Genomic DNA, 22,191 nt, shown 5'->3' on the forward strand with positions numbered 1-22,191 from the left:
CCCCCTTCCGGCCCGCAGAGCCTGGGGAAAGGGCTGGCAGCCGCGATCCCTCCGCCACGGAGGCCCAAAGACGAGGTGTCCGTCCGCAAGACCAAAGAGTCCCACTTCTCGCTTCACGCCCCGCCCCAGTCACCCCCCTCCTCAAGTACCGCGGAAAGGGCTTCGCGCCGCCTCAGCGATGTGCCCCCCGAAGCCTGGGATAGGACTGCGTCCCCTTGCGCGTGCTAGGTCGTCACCACCTCCGGAGAAGCGGCCTCTCGGGCGCTCCCAGCGTCCCGCCGGGGCACAGAACATCCTTCTCTGCAGCCTGAAGTCCCCGAAGCGCGACGCCGCGCGCGCTCTCGCGAGACTTCACCACGCAACCGCCCCCGCCCCCCCTCCAACGCCTCGCTTATGAGGAAACCTCGCACGGACCTCGGGCGCTGGGCGCGGACGGCGCATGCGTGACTGCTGCTTCTTCCCAGCACGCCCCGCGCTCCCCGGCGGGCCGAGCGGGACGCGGCTGAGGCAGAAGCCGGTCGCCCCCCCCCCCCACACACACACACACTCTACGTCGTTTCGGGGCCGCGTCTTTCTAATCCCTCCAGGGGGAGGAACCGCCGCTGAAAAGCCTTTGCCCGACGCCCAGAGGTTTCCTCCCGAGGACGGCTTGGAAAAGCTCAGCGTCTGGTCTCGGGTACCGCCCGCACCCTCCACCCTGGACACCTGCCGCGGCCTGGGCGCGGCGCCCGGAACCCGGGGCCGGGCGGGACCTGCACATCCGGCCCCACCCACCCGGGGCCTCGCCTCCGCCAGCCGGGCCGACCCGGGGTTCGCGGACACACCCCCCACACCCTCTTCCCCGCTCCGGGACCCAGCGGGAACCGAGGCCCGGGCGTGGGGGCCTGCACCTCCGACCGCACCCACCCGGGGCCTCGCCTCCGGGAGCCGCACCGACCCGGGGTTCGCGGACACACACCCCTCGCCCGGCCGCCCCAACGCTGCCCGTCCCTTCCCCAGTCCCTCGGCTGCTCGGTTTCTGACCCTGCACTGAAAAGGGGATGCACCCCCTCCCCCAGAAAACCGTATGGCAGAGACATCCCCTGTTTGGAGAAGAGGCCCGGTTTGAGGACTTTGGATACACTTTTTATCAGAATCCTAGGGCAGGTTGGATTCATCAGCCTTGGCACACTGACGCCGCACCTCCGCCTTCCCACACTGCCATAAACAGTTGAGCCCCGACTTTTGAGCGAGACAGAAGGTTGCCCCCCCACACACACACACACACACAAAACACACTCTAGGCTGGAGCATGGCTACAGCTCTGAATCCCCAAAGCGAAGAGCCCCTAGAGATTGAGGGGTGCCTAATAATGAAAGTGGAAAAGGACCCCGAATGGGCATCCGAGCCCATTCTGGAAGGTCCAGCGAGCACTGAGTGTGAGACCTTTCGCAAATGCTTCCGGCAGTTCTGTTACGAGGATGTGACCGGACCGCACGAAGCTTTCAGTAAACTCTGGGAACTCTGCTGCCGGTGGTTGAAGCCAGAAATGCGTTCCAAGGAGCAGATCCTGGAGCTGCTGGTGATCGAGCAGTTTCTCACCATTTTACCGGAGAAGATTCAGGCTTGGGCACAGAAGCAGTGTCCGGAGAGTGGAGAGGAGGCGGTGGCCCTGGTCATCCACTTGGAAAAAGAGACGGGAAGCCTGAGACAGCAGGTGAGAGAGGATTTTCCAACTTTTTCTATTTAGGAAAAAGAAGGTGGGAAAGACAAATGGGTAGAGATGCAGTGCAGAAACAAGTGGGAAGATAAATAATACTGATTTTTTTAAAGCCCTTAAACAGAACCCACTTAAAAAAGTAGATTCGAATTTCATATTGAATGAGAAAGGGAAAAGGTGACTTGAAAAACTTTGCAAAAAGCCTGGCACCTGTACTCGTAACTACACAGGAACTGAAGGATCTCAGTTCCAAACCATTCCTGGCAGACAAATCCCTGAGACTCTTATCTCCAATTAACCAGCCTAAACTCAGAAGTGGAGGTGTGGCTCAATGATTGAGTGCTAACCTGAAGCAAATGTGACAGGCAGGAAAAAAAATAATAACCTTGCATATGAAACTAAACATTGTTTACCTAAATACTTATTTTAATCCTTGGTATAATGTGTTCAGCAAAATTATATTAGAGAACAAATATAATTATGCTTCAAAGGATTAGTCTTCTTTTAAAAAGAAGACTTCATCAGTTATCCCAGAATCCCCTTTAATCCTTTACTGTCGGCTACGTCGTCTGAAGTGCTCTTAGTGCCTTGATCTTTGGTACTTTTGACTAGAGCCTCTGCCAGGTCTTCATTTCTCAGTGGTTTTGCATGCTTGTCTAGTTGCTTTTCAGGGCCCTCATTAACCTCAGGGAATCCTGCAGCCTTTGCCAGATTTGCACCTTCACCTAGCCCAGGATTTGCACTCTGTAAAGATCGATCAGCAGGATGCTGATAGGTTACAAACAGAAAAATCAATGGGTGGGTTAATTTTGTAAGTTTCTAGTTCCCTGGTGAATATATTTGTTTGCTGCTAATCCATTCCTCTGTGAACCTAATAGACATGACCACTCAATCACTATTAAGAAAGAGGCTCTGAGCCCGGATTACTCACACTTATAATCCTAGATACTCAGGAAGCTAAGATGTAAAGACCAAGGTTCAAAGCCAGCAGGGGCAGGAAAGTCCTGAGACTCTTATCTTTAATTAACCACCAAAAGCCAGAAGGGAAGCAGTGGCTCAAGTTGTAGAGCACCAACCTTGAGCAAAAAAGCTTAGGGATCATGTCCAGGCCAAGTTTGTTTTGTTTTCTTTTTTCCAGTTCTGGGGCTTGAACTAAGGGCCTGGGTGCTGTCCCTGAGCTTCTTTGGCTCAAGGCTAGCACTCTACCACTTGAGCCACAGTGCTACTTCTGGCTTTTTTCTAGTAGTTTATTGGAGATAAGAGCCTCATGGACTTTTCTGCCAGGGATGGCTTCAAACCACAATCCTCAGATCTCAGCCTCGTGAATAGCTAGGATTATAGGCATGAACCACCACAACCAGCTCCAGGCCGAATTTAAACCCCAGTACTATCTCAGAAGAAGACAACTAAGAAAGATGCTCTGCATTTCACCCCTAACATTTCTCCCACCTTACTAGCAATGAAAAGTACTCTCCAAGGAAGTAGAAGAGCAGTTCAAATGGTAGAGTGCCAGCCTTGAGCAGAAAAAGGCAAGTGAGAATGCAAAGCCTTGAGTTCAAGCATCAGTACCAACACACACACTCACTCTCTTTCTCTCTCTCTCACAGACACTCTCTCTCTCTCTCTCTCTCTCTCTCTCTCTCTCTCTCTCTCTCTCTCTCTCTCTCTCTCTCTCTCTCTCTCTCTCTCTCTCTCTCTCTCTCTCCTCTCTCTCTCCTCTCTCTCTCCTATTCTCTTGCCCAAACTTACAGACAGTACCGTGAGCTAAGCATCCACAGAGGCTCTATTGGAAACAGGGAAAATTTCATTCTTTCTCAAATCTTCTGTCCTCTTTTTACATCTTTCTTGGAGGAATTTAGCCCTGATTTGGATATCTTTTTCACTCTTTCCATTATGATATTGTTTTCTCTTCCCAGGTTGACAGTCCTCTGCAGTCAGAGAAGCAAGCCCCACGTGGAACTGTGTGGGAGATAGCAGAATTCCAGCCAGAGCATCAACCCCAGTCCAGAGTGGTATCTCTGGAAGAAGCTAGAAACCTCCACACAGGACACCAAGAACAGCTGACCCGAAAGAGAGTGCATCGGCCCTTGTCCAAGAATGGTGAGAAGACCTTAAAAGCACATGCAGAGCAGAGAGTAGAGCAGATTTGTACTGTATCCTTAGTGCTGTGATTCATAGTTATTTTTTAAATCTCTGTTATCAGCTTAAAGAATTTTTTTGTACTGCTACACATCCATGTGCTTTTGCCAGACTGCAGACAACTTGAAAAACTGAAAATAGAAATATTATTTATGTTCTAAATTTGAGGCACATTAAGGCATACAGAGAGATAAACAGTGAATCTTTACAGATAGGAGACAGACACTAACATATAGGTTCCCTAGATAAGAATGAAACAAGTCAACACAAGAAAATGGCCCACCTGACTTTCGCAGTCCATTTATCTTTCCATCTCCTGAAGTGTGACTCCATCTCAGGCTTAAAAAGAAGGAAAACACAACCCAGAGGGGCAGACACCACTCAGGAATGTCTGGCTTGTTTCAAACAAACCAGTCACCATCTGACAAATTGCCAAAAGGGAGAGGAAAAAAGATGGAGAAGGACAGTAAAAAACAGTGGGTCTCAGACCATGTGGTGGACAATGGTGTTTCCAGGTTCTGCTGCTCACTCTCCTGAGTGGCCTTTACTTTCTTTTTACTAAGTAAACTCTGTACAGCTGTGGAAAGGGAAAAAGGGACAGAAACATAGTTGGACCTACAGTTAGAAGACTCACCTACATCTTGTCTCTGCCCCCCTACCTGTAGGATCTTGGGCAGATAATATGAAGACGCACATTATTGCATGGAGTCTGCAAAGGCAGGAAGAACTGGGTTCAAGACACAGATCTCCCTTAAAAATGTGTGGCATTGTTCAAGTCATTTCTCTAACTTTACATTCCTTCATCTACAAAAGGGAAATGACAAGGCTGGTGTTATAGATTTAACACAGCAGTATAAAGGGGCTTTCTCCCATAATGCAAAAAAAAAATTTTTTTTGGTGCTGATCCTGGGGCTTGAACTCAGGGCCTGGGTGCTGTCTCTGAGCTATTTTGCTCAAGGCTAGCATTCTATATCACTTGAGCCACATCTCTACTTCTAGCCTTTTGGTGGTTAATTGGACATGAGAGTATCATATACTTTCCTGCCCAAGCTGGCTTCATACTGCAATCCTCAGATCTCAGCCTCCTAAGCAGCTAGGATTACAGATGAGCCACCAACACTTCACTGCAAAATTATTTTTAAACCTCAACTCTAACTTACACAAGATTTTATCAAAAGATAGATCCACTACCATGCCCTACTTGGATGTCTCTCTCCAGTTTCAATTTATACATGATAGAATGCATCACAAACATTAATGAGTGTGTTCATTAGTGTGGACCCCCACTTGATCCATGGAATACATGTGTCCAGTGACTAGCTGATAAGCTTAGTCCAGTAAGTACCTATTTGCCATCTAGGACCATAATGAATTCTGAAAGTAGAAAATTTGTTCTTCTAAGGTGCTGACTGAGTATAGAGAGCAAAAGACTGAGGGATAGAAAGGTAACATCATTCTAAAGGAAGAACTATGATTTCAGGTGGGACTATAATGTTTCCAAGAAGATTATTTTTCTTATTCTGTAGACAGTGGTAGAACAAGGTTTTAAGTTCTTGGTCACAAGTGATAGTTGGTAGTTTTTCCCCCATACATTCCAGAGATAAAGTTAGACTAAAGATATTGCTATGTAAAGTTCATATATAAGGATAAGTGTATGAAGAAAACAGTTTACCTATTAAATATCTTCCACTGTAGAAGGGTTTCATTTACCTGCAGTGTCTACTACTATCTGTTTACTAAATTCCCAAGACAGTGTTTATCTATACAGTCTTAAGTTAGACTAAAAATCATGAACTGAACATTTGCACACCAAGTCACATTTACTTTATTTCACTTACAAGGAGTTTTCTTCTTCTTGTTGTTTAGGGGTGGGGGGGTTGTTGTTTACTTTTAGTTTTCAAGATTTAAGATTTGAGATTTCAAAGAAGTTTGGATTTCTGACTTCGAGGAAAAAATCATATCGAAGCCACAACAGTTGGAGCTCATGGCCACAGCCCATGGCTATGCCCTTTCAATGGGATGTATGTGCTCTAATTACCCCCCCCCATCCCTAATCCCTACCTGCTTCCTTACTGAAAAGGTGGCCATTTTATATCTGTCTTCACACATATTCATTCCCTAACAGGAGATGAATTAAAGGACCAAAGCCTAGAATACTAATTGTTTCTTCTCTTTTTACAGCTCAGTCTTCTCCCTGGGTTCCTGTTTCTGCTAATGAGTGGGGCACAGTGGATGAGGAGGTAACAACCCCACGTCTACCTGCCCGGTCCCAGGTGAGTGGTAATTAGCCTCCCTGGCCTGCCTTCCTAGAGTGTTCAGTCACAATTATTTCCTTGTCTTCATTGCCTTCAAATTGTTACACCCTCTCCAAAAAACATTCCCCACCCCTGCCATGTTCTTTTCCAGAGAAGATGAGACCCAGTCCTGTGAATAATGAAATGTTTCTCTTATGCTATGACTCCTTATTGCTTTGGCCTACAAGACACAGCTGGCTCCTTCATTCTCATTCTTCAGAGCCCTCTTCTGCTTCATGCTTGATCTCACATCTTTGAAGACCCAGCACTTACCTCGGTAGTCATTGGTGTTGTTGGTGTTGGTGTTGTTACAGGAACCCCCAAGAGATACCCACACAACAAGAGGGTTTTCCTACAGAAAGAGAGTACACCCGATTCCTGCTCACACAGGCTTCTGCCGGAATGACAGGAAGGAGAGTGCTGGGAACAGGGTCTCCCTGGGTAAGAATTCTTCCCTTTACAAGTAAAAGTGATTTCCCGTGGACTCCTTCCTTCTGGTAATTAAACAGTCAGAGGTCAATGTTAATGCTCAAAGGAGCTCCATAGTTCTCTAGTACAATCACACATCTCACTTCCAATGAAGAAAAAATATAGTAACTTAGGAAGGAATTAAAACATTGGAAAGGAGTTAGTGCAAAGAAAACTGTCAATTTTTAGAAAATATAATCTTACACACATTCACTTTATTAAATGTTCCATGAAGTCACAAAATCTTTTGGATTTGTTGTTAATAATAACCCAACTGCTAACACAGAGCCACCTAATGTATTTGTTGGATGAGTGAATGGAAATCTTAAAAATAATGAAAGAGAGGAATTAATTTAAATTCTAAAACCTCCATAGCATGTTGTGAATCATTTAAATGGCACAAATTTACATGCACACATGACCACTACTGTATACATCTACAGGCAGATTTTTTGGGGGTTTCATTTTATGTGCTTTAAGAGAAAGGATAAGTTGGATTCATTCATATACAAGCTTTTACTCAGAAGTCAAAGAGTACTTATGAGTAAAATGATAGGCCCAAAATGTACGCTAATATCAATATATAACTCCCATTTTGTATATATGTATAGGATACAGTTATCCTATCTAATGCCATTAGTCACAAGTTTATTACATTAAATAAAATTCAAACTTCCTCAGTGGCAGTAGCCACTATATCAATATTCAGTAGCTGCATTGACAGCACTGTTACAGGCCATTTCTAGAATCATAGAAAGTTCTGTAAGACATACAAACACAAAATAGAAATTATAAAATGAGCCATATCAAACTGAATGGACAAATACAGATTAACAATGTCTATTTTTAGGAAGCAGTTTTTTTTAAAAGGATCAATTTTAAATGACATACCAGTAACAATTCACCCTTGAAAAACAGCAATGCATCTTGAGCCATCTTTCCGGTTGTGCACACAAAACACCCATCATACCATTGCTGTGGAGCACACGGTATCAGATTCTGGTAGCACGTTGACTTAGTGTCCTTAGTAAAATTTGCCTCTAGTAGCAAGTGAACATACCTTTAGAAATCAGGTAATCAGGTCACATGGAAGTCATATTGTTAATTCATACCCAGAAATGGTGTAACTGGTCCTCATGGTAGTTGTACTTGTAATTAGAGGGAACCTCTAGGTGAATAATGCTGTTTCCCATAATAGCTGTACCAGTTTATGTCCCCACCAATTGTATAGTGTTGTTTTCTTCACTTCCTCTCCAGCACTTGTACTCTTTTGTTTTGATGCTAGTAGCTATTCTAACAAGTGTGAAGTGGAGCTCTTGGTGATTGCTGGTTAGTGAGGCTGTGAGTAGCTGTCCATGAACCTGTTGGCCATTTGTATATCTTATCTAATCAGGTCCTCTGCCCTTTTTTAATCAGATTTTTTGTTTTGGGGTTGTATGATTCCTTATGTAATTTATATTTTAAAATCTTATCAGATATATGGCTAACTAATTTTATTTTCATTCTATTGGCTCTCTTGTTGTTGACTCTCCTTTGCTACACAGAAGGTTTCTTAATTAATGTAGTCCAAGTTTATTTTTGCTTTTGTTGACTGTGCTTTCAGTGGTATATCAAATAAATACACACACATACACACATATGGATTTTATGGTTTCTGGTTTTACATTTTTGTGAGTAGGAAGATAAGGGTCAAATTCCACACCCTTGAATGCAGATATTCACTTTTCCCAGCACCAGTTTTTGAATAGACTTTCCCTTATCAAAGATGTAAGTTGACCATAGATGCATGTATTTATTTCTGGGATCTGTTCTCGTCCACTGTGTCAGTTTCATCTTGGTACCATATCGTTTTATAATAGTTGAACAAAAAAATCCTTACATCTCTGAAAGTCTTGTGCGTTTGTTGAGGTAGACAAGGAGGGGATAAATATGGAGTATAGCAAAAAAAAATTACAGATTATTTTGTAACAAATATGTGTCTGGAGCATACTCTGAACCTTACACAACATTAGCTACTAATTTGTAATTGGTGGTAACAAATGTGCCTTACTCTCTTTTTTTTGCCAGTCCTGGGGCTTGAACTCAGGGCGTGAGCACTGTCCTTGAGCTTCTCTTGCTCAAGGCTAGCATTCTACCATTTGAGCCATAGTGCCACTTCTGGCTTTTTCTGTTTATGTGGTACTGAGGAGTCAAACCGGGGGCTTCATACATGTTAGGCAAGCACTCTACCACTAAGCCACATTCCCAACTCGCCCTTTACTCTTTTGTGGGGCTTGAACTCTGGGCCTGGGCACTGTCCCTCAGCTCTTCAGTTCAAGGCAAGCACTCTACCACTTGAGCCATAGTGCCACTTCCATTTTTCTGGTGGTTTATTGGAGATAAGAATCTCATGGAGGGGGAGAGGGGAGAAGATGGGAAGGGATAGGAAGGAGAAACAAAGGAGGAGGCAACAATGCTTGATAAGAAATGTACTCATTACCTTGCCTGTGTAAATGTAACCCCTCTGTATGGTATTTTCACAATTTAAAAAAAAAAAAAGTCTCATGGACTCTCCTGCCCGGGCTGGCTTTGACCCACGATCCTCAGATCTCAGCCTCCAGAGTTGCTAGGATTATAGGTGGGAGCTACTGGCACCCAGGTCACATCTTACTCTTAAAGGTAGTATTCCTGACAGAACTAGCAAGGAAAGGAAGTAGTGCATAATACATGAAAGCAAAGCCTCAGCATTGTAGAGGGCACGTGAGCAAAGGCATGTGTGGTCATGGCTAAGGAAAGCTTTGGTGGGTCCAGCAGAAGACTGGGGCATGCAGTAATGACATCCCTGCAGTAATGTGAAATGTTTATCTTTCCGTAGTGTCTGCATCTAACAAGACAGCTCGGTTGGAACAAAGAAAGGAGCCATGGACTGTAGGCCTACATTCCTTGAATAAGAGGAGCATCCTGCAAAGCAGCTATGTCAAGGAAAAGGCAGTCCATGCTGTTCAGATCCCTGCCAGGAGTGCCGGGAAAGCATGGAGGGAGCCCCAACAATGGGGTTTAGAAGATGAAAAAATAGCAGGTGTGCACTGGAGCTATGAAGAAACTAAGACTTTCCTTGCAATTCTCAAGGAGTCTCGTTTTTACGAAACACTCCAGGCTTGCCCCCGAAATAGCCAGGTGTATGGTGCTGTGGCTGAATGGTTGCGAGAATGTGGTTTCCTCCGAACCCCAGAACAGTGTCGGACCAAGTTCAAAAGTCTTCAGAAAAGCTATCGGAAAGTCAGGAATGGCCACGTGCTAGAACCTTGTGCCTTCTTTGAGGACATGGATGCTTTGTTGAACCCTGCAGCCCATGCACCGTCTGCTGACAAGCCAAAGCAGGTGATCTCTCTTCCCCGATTGAAGAGAATTGCTGTCTGCGCAAGAGAACAGGTCAGTTTGGTGGAGGAAGAAGCTGCTGAAGAATCTGATGGGGATGAAATGGGCGTTGAATTTATCCGCAAGTCTGAAGTCCGTGGTGCCCCTGTCTTGTTTCAAAACCTGAGTGGTAAGGATCATGATATGTTCCTGGTCTTAAAACAGAAGTGTGGTCTTGGGGAAAAAGAGATGAGACACAACCAGAGCTGGGGAGGACTTGTCATAAATCCTGCAGCCTTCACTGTGGTATGACCTCATAACTGAAAGTGCACGAAGGTGTTTCTGACTAGCACTAAGAGAGTGCAGGTAGCACTTCTGGCCAGCCAGGAGGGTCTGCTTTCAGTTTAGAGTAAAGCATTGGATTCTGAGCATTTGGGACCTTCTGGAAGGAAGATAGAGAAGCTGAATGGTTCTCAGGCTCTACTATTATTTGAGAGTTGGTATAAAGTAGTCAGTTGTATTAGCTTATAATAAGTGTTTTACACCATTTAGGATACCCAATAAAAAAAATTTGAAAGAGTGAAAAACTGAAAACAAAGTATATTTTTTGTCTAATGTAAAACTAGTAGAAAGAAGAAAGAAACACAAAAAAGATGAGTTAAATAGGAAAACAACAATGCAAAAGCAAGTGTAATTCCAAATACATCATTAGTTACAAAATTATAAAACTAAGATGGTCACACATTTGAAAATCAACTACATGCTAGGCCCTACAGGTTTATGCCTGAAATCATAGTTTCTTAGGAGGCTATAGGCAGAAAAGCCAGCATGAGCAAACTAGACTGTCTCCAAAATAACCAGCAAAAAGTTAAGCTGAAGGCATGATTCAGATGGAAGAATGCCAGCATAGCCTAGCAAGCTTGAGGCCCTAATGTCAAACCTCAGTATCACCAAAATACAAACAACTAATCTACACATTGATTACAGGAGATACATCTTAAATATAGAAATGAAGATATATTAAAAAGGCTATCCCTATTGAAAAGAAAGCTAACATTGAGAATTTGGGGACTGAAATACAGAATTAAATTGTCTGGTAAACTTTCTGACATGTGCACTGTGTAAGTACACATGGTTTCTGTGTAATATGTGACTAAGACAACAGGGTCATTAATGTGTCAATATTGAATGGGATACAGAGGAGGGAGCTCTGGAAATGCTGAAATGCAGCATTACCTGGCACTGTTGTCAGCAGTGTCTTCTCTCCTCCAGTCATTAAAAGATGACAACTTCTTAGAATGGAAAATAAATCAGTCTAGGAGAGCGTGGAATACACTCAAGACTACACCTACTCAAATAGATCTGCCAAAAAGGTAGGAAGATCCCTTATACATATATAGATATGCACCTATTTGAGAATCCATAGACATACGGGGAGCCCCGAGGTCAAAGTGGAAGAGACTGCCCAGTAACTATAGATGGAGGCTGGAAATCACACAATGTGCAAAGAGCACATTTAACAAATTAACACTCAGCCTGCTCTGAAAAGCATTGTTCTACTTAGTGCTGAGCACGTGTAGATAACACAGATTGTGGGCAGAGCATTCGATGAGTGTTGAGGGTTCAGAATCTGCACAAGGTTTTGCTCCTCAGGGAAGACTGTGATAAGAATTCTGCAGGAGTTCCTGCGAGGTGTTCTAGTCCTTTCTGAGCCACTTGGAAGAGACCCTGTGAACACCTCAGTCCTTTAGTTGGTCCCACAGCAGTGGCAGGTTTGGGAGAGCATACTGTAAACCTAGATCAGTTCATCCAGTCTAGTGAAAAAGCCCTATTTGGATTTTGCCTTTATGATTCATTTAAGAACTAATGTATGTACAACTTCCAATTCAGAAACAGTGCCTCATCTTTATTCTAGTTCTTTGTATCTTTCAATAAAATATTGTTATTTTTAATATAGATCTTCTCATTTCCTGGGTATATGATATGTCCTGTTGCTACTGTGAATGGGATTTTTTTCCCTTACACTTTGTAATGGTTGTAGTATAGAAGCGCCAGGCTCCTGTTCTTACATCTTTGAACTGTATCTTTGAATGGCAGGTGTGCACTGGGGCTATGAAGAAACCAAGACCTTTCTTGACATCCTTCATGAGACTCGGTTTTATGAAGCCCTTCAGGCCTGTCATCGGAAGAGCAAGTTGTATGGGGCCGTGGCAGAACAACTTCGAGAATGTGGCTTCCTTCGGACACCAGAACAATGCCGAACCAAGTTCAAAAGCCTTCAGAAGAGTTACCGCAAGGTGAAGAATGGCCATGTGCTAGAGACATGTGCATTCTACGAGGAGATGGATGCCCTAATTAACTCCCGGGCACCTGCCCCCTCCACCAACGCTCCAGAAGAAATACCTCCATCCCCAAGGCAAGAAAGAGTGCATATTGAGGTTGAACCCCAGGAATCTACAGGCTGGGAAGCTGAGGAGAGTTCACAGGAGACAGTAATAGAAGATTCTGGAAGTGACCAGATGAGCGAGGAGGAAATTGTACAAGAGCCAGAATTCCAGGGACCTCCCAGTCTACTGCAGAGCCCACCTGGTAAGGGGTTTCAGATAGAAAGGAGATGGTGTCACGGGTCTTGTATGTTTATTCAGTCCCTGTGTTTGTGCCAGGTGCTACTTGAGGGACAAGAAATAGCAATTTTGAATAAAACAAGCCTCTTTTCGTGGTGCTTCCATTCAAAGGAGGAACTCATTCACGTTCAGTCTTGGACATCTCAGCCTTGGTTTTTGCCTCTATGGGCCAGGTAATACTTTGTATCTTTTTAAAATACTGTAGAGAAAAACGTAGATTCTACAGGAGAAAAAACTTGGATGAAGGAGGTCAGTAAGCTCAAATCAAACATTTCACAGATAAGTGATATTCATGAGAAAAAAAAGATAAAATGAGAGATCAGATTCTGGCCCTGAGCTACATGGGTATACATATACCACTGACAGCTCGATGCTTTGATGCTACCATGACATCACACCAGCCTCTCAGACTAAAATGTTGAACTAAAGTCACCATCTTCCTTGCTGCTCCATGGCTCGTCCATGTTCTCCATCCCACGTCCATCCACACTCATAACTTTACAGGTGATTTTAGTTCTTCACCTGACCTTTTTGTTCAGGCAGGTGACACCATTCATCAACCATCATAGAGCCTCACCTTCCCTGCCTGTCCCCTCTTCAGTTGCCACAGCCACTGCCTACTTTTGCCTTTCTTGGCTTGTTGGCCAGACTGTAAAAGTCATAAAAGTCTTCAGACCATCAGTGCTTTAATGCTTTGCAGTCCCGAGCTCACTTTATGCCTCAGGCCTTACATATTGGCATGCACCCTATGCATATTTGAAGCAGAGCTATTTCCCACCTGCTCCTTAAGCTCTCACATGTAAATCTTAGCTCACAGTCTTCCCTCCACCCTGAACACCCCTGACTCTGCATGTCCATGATCACATCCTCTCAGCTCCCATCCTTTTATTGTATGGCAAATACGTTATATGCCCTAAGACCTCCCAGTAAGTGATGAGCTCCTGAATGCTCTTTGTGTAGCCTCTGGATGCTCCACAGAAAAGAATATATGAAATAGTGCAGGTGGATTTCCTGAAGCAAGTAACTCTAGTTTGCTTGAATTGATTAGTGTATCCAAGGCATACACCTCAGAGAAGGGGATTCATACATTTGTTCCCAGTAGTGTTTATATCAGAAGTTTATAGTACAGAGATGGAAACAAAGTCTTTGTGACTCTTATTTTTTTTTGAGGAGAGATGGGAGGGAGGGGCGCCACAGGGTTTGGTCATGGGGCTTGAACTCTGGGCCTGGGCACTGCCCCTCAGCTCCTCAGCTCAAGGCCAGTGCTCTACCACTTGAGCCACAGCGCCACTTCAGTTTTCTCGTGGTTTATTGGAGATAAGAGTCTTAGGGACTTTCCTGCCCAGGCTGGCTTTGAACCATGATCCTCAGATCTCAGCCTCCAGAGTAGCTAGGATTATAGGTGTGAACCACTGGCACCCAGCCTGTGAATCTTATTTTTTTTAGGGGGGGAGTCCATTCGTGGGGCCTGAACTCTGGGCCTGGACGCTGTCCCTCAGCTCTTCAGCTCAAGGCTAGTGCTCTACCACTTGAGCCACAGCGCCATTTCCAGCTTTTTTTCCTTTTTGCTTATGTGGTACTGAGGAATCGAACCCAGGGCCTTATGCATGTAAGGCAAACGCTCTACCATTGAGCCACCTTCCCAGCCCATGAATCTTATTTTTAAGGTGATCTCCAGACCTACCATCCAATTATCAAATTTTCTCTGTGACTTCCTCCAAATCTCAGAACAATGCCAGACCCAGTAACAAAGCCTCAAAGGACTCTTCTAGGAGCAGACATTTCTGGAGCATTTTCCTTATCTTAATGAATTGACTGATAGCTTCCTCTCTCCCATTGATGGCTACCCTTTTCTCCCCATCCTGTGCCATAGCTACCTAACCTGAATGTGTGGAAGAAAAGTAATATTGAATGCCTGCTTGTAAGACTAGGGCAGTTAGCACACGCTCAGCAGCAAGCACTTGGGAATCAAACAAGCCTGGTCGGAGCCTAACTTACTCAGCTTATAAAATAGGTTTTAGCAGTATAATGAGATGAGATGGGACCAGCTATGAATAGAAGACTGTTGAAGCTAGGTAAGAGGTTCATGGGAGTTCATTTATTATTCATACCATGTTTGACTTTCCCATGATTAAATGGAAGTACAAAAATCATAAGCAGGCCGGACACCAGTGGCTTATGCCTGTAATCCTAGCTATTCAAGAGGCTAAGATCTGAGGATCACGGTTCAAATCCAGCCCGGGCAGGAAAGACTGTGAGACTCCTATCTCCAGTAAACCACTAGAAAACTGGAAGTGGTGCTGTATCTCAAGTGGTAGAGGGCTCGCCTTGAGCTGAAGAGCTGAGGGACAGCACTCAAGCCCAGAGTTCAAGTGCCATGACTGACAAAAAAAAAAAAATCATAAGTGACCAAGATGGTATCAGGACCAGAGCATGATTCCAAAGCTTATCTCTTCACCATGCCATGTTCTCTGCCAGAAAATCTCCAGAGAAAAGCTGGATCCAGGATGTGTCTTGCGGTAAGTGTAGAATGTAGGTGAGAAAGGAAGGGAAAAAAATCATTCCACCTATGCCAGGCACCCGTGGCTCACACGTGTAATCCTAGCCACTGTATCTCAAGTGGTAGAGTGCTCACCTTGAGCTGAAGAGCTGAGGGACAGCACCCAGGCTGAGTTCAAGCCCTACGACTGATTAAAAAAAAATCATTCCACCTTTGGAAACAGAATTAAGATATAAGTTGGTGTGGCCTCCAGGATGGCCAGAAAAAGCAGTGACAAGAGCATATGAGAGTAAAAAAATGCTCATAGATAGGACACAACTGACTACTGGTGAACATAGAAGAGGAAATTGGAATTGGTCATTAAAATGTGCCCTGAAGACTGATGTAGTATAGTGATAATACTTCACTATATCTTAGTATAGAGGTGAAATAATGAAAACAAGATGAACTAGAACTTCAGAGATATAAACCAAGTAGCTTCTATATTGATTGCGATACAGAGAATAATGACTTGAATTATAGTTTCAAAAAGCTGAGAACCAGATTTGAGGTTTGAAGCCATCATGGGCAGAAAAGTCTTATGAACAAAAAAAGTAGGGATGGAGTCATGGTTCAAGGGATAGAGCACCGAGGAAGTAAGCCAAATGATCACAAGGCCCTTAATTCAAATCCTAGTACAGCCCTTCCTCTCCCCACCTCCCACCCCCACAAAAAAAAAAAAATGTGTATCTGGTAGCTTATTCAATCCTGGGTGTTACTGGCTGGCTTACAGAACCTTTTTAGGGGGTTCAATCATAAAGCTTAAACTCAGAGGCTGGATGCTCAAGGCTAATGATCTACCACTTCAAAGCCATAGCACCACTTCCAATTTTCTGGTGGTTAATTGGAGATAAGAGGCACAAAGACTTTTCTGCCTGGGCTGGCTTTGAGCAGCAATCCTCATATCTCAACCTCCTGAGTAGCTAGGGAGACTTTTTTTAAATATAATTTTAATTTTTGTTGTCATTATTAATGTGTGTACAAGAGATTAAGCCAGGTAATAAGTATGGTTGTTTTGGAGAATGTAACCCCTTCCTTAACTTGAAAAAGGACATAGCATAATAAATTAGAAGAGGCACAGGATTTGTAGCCTATGAAATATAGAGGGTTCATAATATGCCATACCTTGCAGGCCAGGTTAATTGATTATGCTAAAATAACAAAAACTGTTGTGTGAGTTTTATTGTCTTCCCCCCTCCTCAGATTTTGAAATAATAAGTACTGTCAAGGAGGACCCGGCCCATGTTACATATAAGGACACAGATCCACATCGGGTGTTCCTAGAAAAGTCTAGAAGAGCTGTTTCCCAGAATGCTGATCCCAGCAAGTATCAGAAAAGGGAATGCATCTCAGGAAGACAATGGGCAAATCTTCAAGCAATGAGACAGGGGAAGCTGATGGCTCAGCCGAGAGATTTAGGGAGAGCTGTTGTGCATCCGAGGCCTTTCGTGGGGAAGAGACCCTCCAGATTCCTCAAGTATGGAGAGAGCTTTGGAAAGAATGCCCGGCTTGTGTGCCGGATGACCCACCCTAAAGAGAATCCCTACAAATGTGGTGTCTGTGGGAAGGGCTTTGGTAGAAGCCGGAGCCTGATGAGACACCAAAGAATCCACACGGGAGAAAAGCCTTTCAAATGCCTGGACTGTGGGAAAAGCTTTAATGACTCCTCGAATTTTGGAGCCCACCAGAGAGTCCATACAGGCGAGAAGCCATACAGATGTGGAGAGTGTGGGAAATGCTTCAGTCAGAGCTCCAGTCTCATCATCCACCAGAGGACGCACACTGGCGAGAAGCCCTACCAATGTGGAGAGTGCGGGAAAAGCTTCACCAACAGCTCCCATTTCAGTGCCCACCGCAGAGTCCACACTGGAGAGAATCCCTACAAATGTGGAGACTGTGAGAAAAGTTTCAATAACTGCACCAGATTTCGAGAGCACCTACGAATCCACACAGGGGAGAAGCCCTATGGCTGTGGCCAGTGTGGCAAACGTTTCAGTAAGAGCTCTGTTCTCACCAAACACCGGGAAGTCCATGGAAGAGACAAGCTCCTGCCACATCCTGCCTCGCTGTACACCCCAGAGACGCTGCCAAAGGGGAAGAGCGAGGAGTTCAGGAAAACTTGATGATGGGCTCCCCCCCCAGTCATCTGACCCCAACCTAGCTCTCAGAGTGAGGCCAAAAAAAAATTTAAAAAGTGTAGTTGACAATGTAAATAAACTAGGCCTTCACCCTGTTCTCACCTCCGCCTCTAAATTAGTCTGTCCATCTCCCATGCATCGCTCCTCTCAAGAAAGGAGGAAGGAGAGGCGGTCTGGGTTGGGACGGAAGTGTTGATCGGTGTGCTGAGGCCAGCGACAGTCAAGATCCTGTCATGTGGGTAAGCGTTGATGTCCAGAAGATGAACGCCAAAAGGTTTGGTGGTGCTGGCGATCCACCGCAGGAGAAACATGACAAAAGGATTATCACCTTCAGGTAAAACTTTCTGGAATCAATCTGGTCAAAGTTGCCTCAGATCCATCTTTGTTTTGAAGATATTCCCAAAAGGAAAGTAAAGATTCTGTCACTTCCTTCAGGAGTCGTGTGTCAAGAAGCTGATCCAAATAGCTAGAGTAGAATTCCTGTGTCGTCACTGAAGTCATGTTATAGTACCTCGCCTTCCGTGAGGGGAACCACTGATCGTCCATCCATCCTTTTCTGTACCCGATTGCTGTGCCTGCTGCCTCACCAGCCTCCAGTAATCCTGGCTCTTTCTGCCATTTTTCACAAGTCCCACACTTACCTCCTGATTCTTCTGGGTGCTCTTATCTGACTCTCCAGGACTCTCTTGTTCCACAACCATGGCACAGGGTGCATGCTCTTGGGGTCTCGTTAAAGTAGCATTTGAGATGCGTTCTTGTTCTGTCCTATAACTTCTCGTACCCAGAACATGACTGCTGTGTTGGCATACTTTATACCTCCCACCCCACTATCATACTACCTTTAGTGAACTTAAGCCTGCATTAGATCAGAGAGGCATCTCGGTGCAAGCCAGCAGCTCCCAGAGGACTGGCTGTTCGATAGGCCGGTCTCTGCCCCTGAGACTTTCATCTCTGTTAAGAAGATCTTAAACCTATCCATATAGCCCTGAGTAGTTCTACTTTATAGCTCACGCAGTGAAAGTGGAAATAGTGATAGAAACTTTCAATCCAGTACTTAGATTTGATTTTCTTCAGTTACTGTTTGGTCTGAAAAATCTCTTTGATAATCCACAGCAACAAAGGGCAGAAAAGTTCAGGTAGCGGAATAGATCATCCATATGTGGAATCACAGTTGGAACCCAGAAATCTGGTCTCCCGAAGCCAGTTGCTTCCAAGGGAGGCCAGTGGCATTTGTACCCTAGTGCACAGGTAGCCCAGGGTGGCCTTGCTGCAGGGAGTGGCAAGTCACAAAGCTTACTGGGACAATACCCAGAGTTAGGGCTTTGAATCATTGCTTCCATAACTCTTCTTTCCCCCCTTCTGTGAAATGCTTTCTTGTTTAAAGACATCTAGAGTTAGAATGTTTTAGTATGTTTGTACCATTCAACAAAAGCACCAAGAAGGATGAGCACTGTAGGAAGAAACTGTTTACAGTGTCCAAGTGGGCAGGGCCTGGTGGGAGGCAGGTGACTCAGGTAATCCTCAATTTACAGTTGCTGGAAGTGATATTTTCCATATCCCAACAGTTGCGTTCTTCCATCTTGTCCAAATTAGAGATGTGTCACAGTGTATGTTGTCATTGGGCCTAGCACAGTACACGGTGCATGGCACCAGTGGGCATGTACTTCTGTTGTATAGGTGTTCTGCAGTTCCAGCTCTGGAGAAGACTCCATTTGCATAAGCCACCCAGCATGATAGGCGCATGCACACGGCACTGGTGATGTGGAAGCGTGACTCAGAGCAGTAGATGACTTTAATGCCTACTGGCCACACATCCTCTGCACATGACCATGCTCTAGCTCTAGTGAGGGGTGCAGAAATGAGAAAAGGAGGTGTGCCACGTGCACTCAAGCATCTTCTGGCATGGTAGTGGGAATACTACCGCCAGTGATGCCAGTTCTGTCCATGGCGACACTCCTCACTCCATCGTGCATCTTGTCTGATACCTCTCTCACACTTCCTAAGGGAAGTGTGCTCCAAGTGTGGCGCACTTCCAGTGGAAAACCCATGCTCCTCTGAGTCTGGGATCAAGCCCCAGTGGGATTTGTGTTCCCTGCCTGAGCTCCTGATTGCTGGGCTCTCTATATTCATTCAGTGGACTGGTCCCTGCTAAAGAAGTGGAAGCTCTTACCTGCCATTGTAGTCCAAGGCTACTTGTTTCCTTGAATTTCATCTTTCTTTTTTTTTTTTCTTTTTTGCTGAGACATGAAAGTAAAACTAATGTGCTAGGTAATCTCACATAACATTGCTTTTTTGAAGATTATAAGAAAGGAAAAAAGGCGTTTTGTTTTGTTTTTCCCTAAGTCTCAGTAACAGGGAATGTTCTGATCCCAGGAGGTTAAAAAAAAAATACAGGTTACAAGCACTGTGATTTGTACAATGTAATTGCTTTTCCTTCTGACTGTTAGAAAGTTCAAGAAAACACTCCACCTCAACTAGCTTAACTAAACCTATATTTATTTACATGCTTATTTTTGGTGGTACTGGGGTTTCAACTCAGGGCCTTTTGCTTGCTAGACAGGTACTCTACTACTTGAGCCAAACCCCCCTGCTCTTTTGTAGTCTTTTTTTTTCTGTAGTCTTTCTGTAGGGTTGTTTTGTTTTGCTTTTATTTATTTTTGAGATAGAGATTGAGGACTCGCCTGAAGCACAATCCCCTACCATGCTTTTCACAAAGCTTGGATGACAGATGCACACCACCACACCTGGCTTCTTTGTTGAGATGGATCTCACTAACTTTTTGCCTGGCCAACCTCAAGCATAATCCTCCTGAATTCTGCATCCCAAACACCTGGTTTTATAGAGATAAGCAGCTATACATGGCCTATCTTTATGTATGCACTCCTTCTTTGGGGATTGTGTCAAATCTTATCTTTAAATGGTGTAAACAAATAGGCATTTTATTCTCCGGTGTCTTATCCGAGGCATTTTAGAATCTGGACCTGTCCTTCCTGCCCACACTTACATTATCTCCCACAAATACCTCTACCTCTTGCTAAGGATTTATTAGTTCTTCCTGGAAAAACCTCAGTCTTTTTAAAGATGAAAACCTCATACATAGTTGTACCTAACCAGCTCAGGACAGCCAGTCACTGTGAGGTTCTCATTAGACCAGAAGCCAAGAGGAAGTGAGTCCTAGCCTTGTCCTTACTACTTACTGAGAACTGCTAGACAAATCACAGCTTTCCTCTTCTTGAGAAGTGGAATTTGAGTGCCAGGAACAAGTCAGGCACTTGTGTTTCTGAGGCTGTTGAACATGGTAGAGGCAAGACATAGTCTCTGGTCTGAAAGCAAACCCTAGTAGCTAACAAAAAGTGTGAATCCACCTCATACTTCAGGGAGCCTGAGAGGAGGGAACAACTCAGGAGCCTGCTCAGTAAGGACAAAGGACAAGCCAATCAAGTTGGGCAACAGGCGACTCCCCTTCCCCCCCCCAGATACTCTGATAGCCAAAGGCAGGTGGCAGCAGCAAAGAGAGTGCTTTGTAAGGCCCAGAGACAGACTGGACCCTGCCATGAGGGGCCCAGGGACGCCCCAAGTGGAAGGCGTGGCAGAGTAACTGGTGTGACTACAACAGCCTCAGCCTGAATGCATTCCAAGACCTTGTCCAAGTAGATGACTGTCCATCATCCTGGATTAATGTCCTCTTACCTGTCTTCTTGATAAACGTGTGTGTGTGAAACAATGTCTGCAATAAATGCTCACCTTGGTTCTGCCAGAATTAGAAGGATGATGTCTTTCTGTTAAGGGAAAAGAAAATGCAAGAAGGTAAACGCTAAGCCTTGTAACTAATACGAAGAGAACTGCAGCCTCACGCCAGTCACACCTAGCAGGGAGGGTCTTTCGGGGCCCTCTCACACTGCTGTCCCTGGCCTCACTGCCAAGGGGCCTAGAGAGCCAGCAAAGGCCTTAAGAATTGCTCGAGCGCATGAGCAGAGATGGCGCCTGTGGAGCATTGCAGGTGGGCTTGGAATGGAAGGTTGGAACCATCAGTGAAAGAGCCCACCTCCAAAATACCACCGGGGTGGGATTGGAGTGAATCTGAGCACACACTCAGAACTGTTGCCAACAGTGGCACCGTGTGGCAGGCAGGAGACTAGCAGCACCTGCCACACGCGTCAAGGCTCACAAGTTTCCTCCCAATCAAGAGCACTTTGGAATTGTCATGGGTGGCTCACTTCTGTAATCCTACCTACTCAGGAGGCTGAGATCCGAGGATTGGGGTTCAAAGCCAGCCCAGGCAGGAAGGTCCCTAAAACTCTTCAATTAAGCAGAAAAAAGAAAGCCAGAAGTGGAGCTGTGGCTCGTTTGAGAGTCACTGGGACAAGCGTCACCATAATTCGTGCCCACCAAAACCCCAGAGTCCTGGCCTTATTTAGAGATAGGATCTGGGTTGGGGCCATTAAGGGAAGGGTTGAGATGAGATCATACATTAGGGTGGCCTACAAATGAGTGTTCTGATAAGAGACAATGATGTGCACACAGTTCTTGAGAACACTACATGAAAACAGAGACCGAAGCCGGGCGCTGGTGGCTCGCACCTGTAATCCTAGCTACTCAGGAGGCTGAGATGTGAGGATTGCAGTTCAAAGCCAGCCTGGGCAGGAAAGTCTGTGAGACTTTTATCTCCAATACATTACCAAAAAGCCCAGGTTGTGCTGGTGGTTCCAGCCTCAGGGCTGGAAAATATATATATATATATAAAGGAAACAGGCAGAGATTGCAACATTGTCATGAGCTAAGAGCCACCAGATGCTGGAGATGAGGAGGAGGGAGCCATCTCTGGCTCCTGAATCAGTGGGATTACAGGCATGAGGTCCTGGCTTCCTCTCCATCTAATTATGGTTGTCTTTGTTATACTCCGTTCCTCTTGAGAAATTATAGATGTTTGAATATGTGGGGGGGGAGGGTGGTT

At 45.0% G+C, this 22,191-nt stretch overlaps 1 protein-coding gene across 1 annotated transcript; it reads left to right on the forward strand.

The window, feature by feature from the left end:
* Positions 1–527: 527 nt before the first annotated feature.
* Zkscan2 (zinc finger with KRAB and SCAN domains 2) lies at positions 528–20,962 on the forward strand. The gene is made up of 7 exons (XM_070004300.1): positions 528–1,696; positions 3,616–3,799; positions 6,020–6,111; positions 6,447–6,573; positions 9,455–10,126; positions 12,034–12,525; positions 16,303–20,962. The coding sequence occupies exons 1-7, from the start codon at positions 1,292–1,294 to the stop codon at positions 17,220–17,222; spliced, it is 2,892 nt and encodes a 963-aa protein (XP_069860401.1). The 5' UTR covers positions 528–1,291; the 3' UTR covers positions 17,223–20,962.
* Positions 20,963–22,191: the final 1,229 nt, after the last annotated feature.

The sequence above is a fragment of the Dipodomys merriami genome, unplaced genomic scaffold (assembly GCF_024711535.1).
Source record: "Dipodomys merriami isolate MVZ:Mamm:240054 unplaced genomic scaffold, mDipMer1.0.p SCAF_62, whole genome shotgun sequence".
In the NCBI taxonomy this organism is placed as follows: Eukaryota; Metazoa; Chordata; class Mammalia; order Rodentia; family Heteromyidae; genus Dipodomys; species Dipodomys merriami.